Genomic DNA, 3179 nt, shown 5'->3' with positions numbered 1-3179 from the left:
TTAGGATTACCTGGAAGTACTGTCCCAGCATGAGTGCAGTACTCAGTGGTGCCTGACCGGGTCAGGGGCGCCACATTTCAATGTGCAAAAATAGGAAAAAACAGTATATTGTATTTTATTATTACTTTATGATTAAATATGAATACTGCTCCAAAATGCAATGACAAGAATTACCTCGGGTGAATAAACTTGTCCCGCCCTTTTTTGAGCTTTTGTGTGAAATTATGTCCAATTTGCCTTTTTTCCTCTGTTTTATTTTTGTGCTTAACAAAACGTGTAATTGCAATAATTTTCTGGTAGGCGAACAATTTCAAAGGTGTATATGTACAGTATATCCGGAAAATGAGTACACCCATCACATTTTTGTAAATATTTTATTATATCTTTTCATGGGACTTCACTGAAGATCTGACCCTGTGATTCAATATACAGTAGTCAGTGTACAATTTGAATAACAGTGTAAATTTGGTGTCTTCTAAATAAATCAATACAGAGCCATTAATGTCAAAACTGCCCTTAAGAGAACTCCTTAGGAGATTGAAGGAGAAAATTTGAGGGTTTGCGCTGGATAAACAAAAACTATTGAAATAGTTGGTATGTTTTGCTTTTAGTTCTTTTTTAAGTACCGTACTTTTCGTTTTATAAGACGCATCAGATTATAAAACGCACTCCAAATTTAGAGAAAAAAATGAAAAAAATATGGGGTCCGTCTTTTAATCTGGTGGTGTTTTACCAGGGGGGGGGGCGGCTTCAGGGGTGGTGGTGGAGTAGGGCTATGTTGTGGGTGTCCCAGATGCTTGCAGCAAGAACTGTGAGGCAGGAAGGAGCATCCAGAAACTCTTGGCCGTACAGGCCTCAAAGAAATGGCTCCCGGAGTCCGTGTGTGCGCAGATGGAGCTCTCCGCTCAATGACAAGCCAAGATCTCATCTTTGCATGCACCACCACTGGGTACCATTTTCCTTAAGTCTGCTGCAGGGAGATCAATGGACTGGAGGCGCCACGTGTGCAGATTAGATCTTGAGTCAAGACCTCCATCTGTGTATGCGCCAACTCCGAGCGCCATTATTTGAAGCCCGCATAACAGACATTTTCAGAATGGTGGTCCCTCCCTCACAGCCGTCAGCACAGCGCTTACGGACTGCAGCATCTCCCCTGCCTCTTGTGACCCCTCTTCACAACCCCCGGTAAGCTACATTTGGATTGGAAGGTGAACCCCACATCTTGCTCCTAAAATTTTGGGAGGAAAACTATGTCTTATAATCTTAAAAATGCAGTACTTTTGGCAAAATGACTATCCATTGTATGGTGACAATAACTACAGCTGATGGTCACATGTTTCATAGTTAACTTTATACATTTTTTAACTCAAGTAAAAATTGATCGGTATAGAATTCATATTACATAGAAATTAGACCAAAACAGTGAAATAATCAAGTACAAACTAACTAGTGTTTATACTTCAAGCGAAGTAATGATGATGTATGGTGACTTGTCAGTATCGAAGGCTCCAAAAAATGAAAATATAGAATGAAGAGCAGACCGGAGCCAGAGGGAGGTAATGATCGAGCCAGCAGAAGACTTTAACATTTCTACCTTTGTTTATTTTGGCTTTGAGGCTTTTTACCGGCAATTCGAATCTCATGAAATACATTTAATGCTGACTTTGAGCAAATCTGGTGAATTTAATTTTAGCCAAAATTGAAAATCCTTTCCAAGAATCAACTGGAGATAACTGGTAAGACTAGAAGGTTTTTCTGACCAAGACCAACTCGTCTCCAAGAAGTCTTTTTACAAAAATGTGCCTTATTCTTCTGTGACTTTGAGCCATACCAGTTTCAGTACAGCTTTTTTGACATCTTTATTCCGTACACTGTATATCAGAGGGTTTAACATGGGGGTAACAGTTGTATACAGAACAGAAAGGGTTATTTCGAAGTCTCGAGTATGTTCTGATGGTGGCATTATATACACAGAGATCCAGGTACCATAACACATGCTGAGGACTACAAGGTGGGACGAGCAGGTGGAGAAAGCCTTTCTTCTCCCATCATTAGATTTAATGTGTAAGATCACGATAATGACCTTAATGTAAGATATCAAACTACCTAGGAATGGACCAAGACCAAAAATCACAGCTTCCAGATAGCTGATTAACTGAAAACCAGCATTGGGGCAAGAGATTTTCTCAAAGGCTTTGAATTCACAAAAGAACTGTGAGACCGTATTAGAATAACACATTGGTATCTTGGATAAGGCGAGGGTTGTAATGGTGGAATTTAAAAACCCTAAACCCCAGTAAAGTGTCATGAACATGGTGCAATTCTTCTTGTTCAATACACTGTAGTAATGTAGAGGGTTACAAATGGCGACATATCGATCGTAAGCCATAATGAAGAGCAGTAGATCCTCCGTAGTGGCCAGGTGGCCAAAGAAATACATCTGGACGAAGCACTGAGTGAAGGAAAATTTGTAATCCCCACTCAAGAACATGTGAACCAACTTGGGAACCGTGACACTTGTATAGCAAATATCGATGATGGATAAATTGCACAAGAATAGATACATGGGGGTGTGTAAGTGGTGATCATTATATATTACTAAAATAGTCAACGCATTTGACATCACTCCGGTCAAGTATATCAGGACAAAGATTATAGCTAACCATGACTTGTTCCTTGCATGTGTAGGGAAGGTCAAAACAAAGAAGTCATAGGTGTAATTTTCTACATGTGTTGTCATTTCTCTGTAAGACAAAAACACTGAGAAAAATGATTGTTTTGCAAATTTTTGGCTTAAAAAATATATATACCTTAACTATCCAAATAACTACTTCTTTTTCTTATGGAAGACAGTTAAGGTGATGATCTGAGATGTAATAATACTTTGGGTAACTTTAGACTACCTAAACATTTGTACTAGTAGTAGCTAAGCAAGAAAATATTGGCCTTTGTCCAGTTGCCCCAGCACTAGAGTTTGTGGGAATCGATTCACATATCCTATTCCATCAGTCATAACAGTGGACGGTTGACGTTGGATGTCGAAGACAGTACTTGCTTTACCTGGTGGCTTCCATTGTGTCACGATTCTCTGTGCAGAGAATCTCGCAGACCTGGAGATGCTCTGCGGTGCTTACAGATCTGACAGTGTGTCAATTTCTTCTGCAGAGCATCTTGCCCTT

General features: G+C 39.7%; 1 protein-coding gene across 1 annotated transcript; it reads right to left on the bottom strand.

The window, feature by feature from the left end:
- Nucleotides 1–1804: 1804 nt before the first annotated feature.
- Nucleotides 1805–2740, bottom strand: LOC142246758 (olfactory receptor 1468-like). The gene has a single exon (XM_075319809.1). It carries the CDS (start codon nucleotides 2738–2740, stop codon nucleotides 1805–1807), a length of 936 nt encoding a protein of 311 aa, XP_075175924.1.
- Between the last annotated feature and the right edge of the window lie 439 nt (nucleotides 2741–3179).

The sequence above is a fragment of the Anomaloglossus baeobatrachus genome, chromosome 7 (assembly GCF_048569485.1).
Source record: "Anomaloglossus baeobatrachus isolate aAnoBae1 chromosome 7, aAnoBae1.hap1, whole genome shotgun sequence".
NCBI lineage: Eukaryota > Metazoa > Chordata > Amphibia > Anura > Aromobatidae > Anomaloglossus > Anomaloglossus baeobatrachus.
Note: the sequence above shows the minus strand (reverse complement) of the source record. Positions and strands in the feature narration are given on the sequence as shown.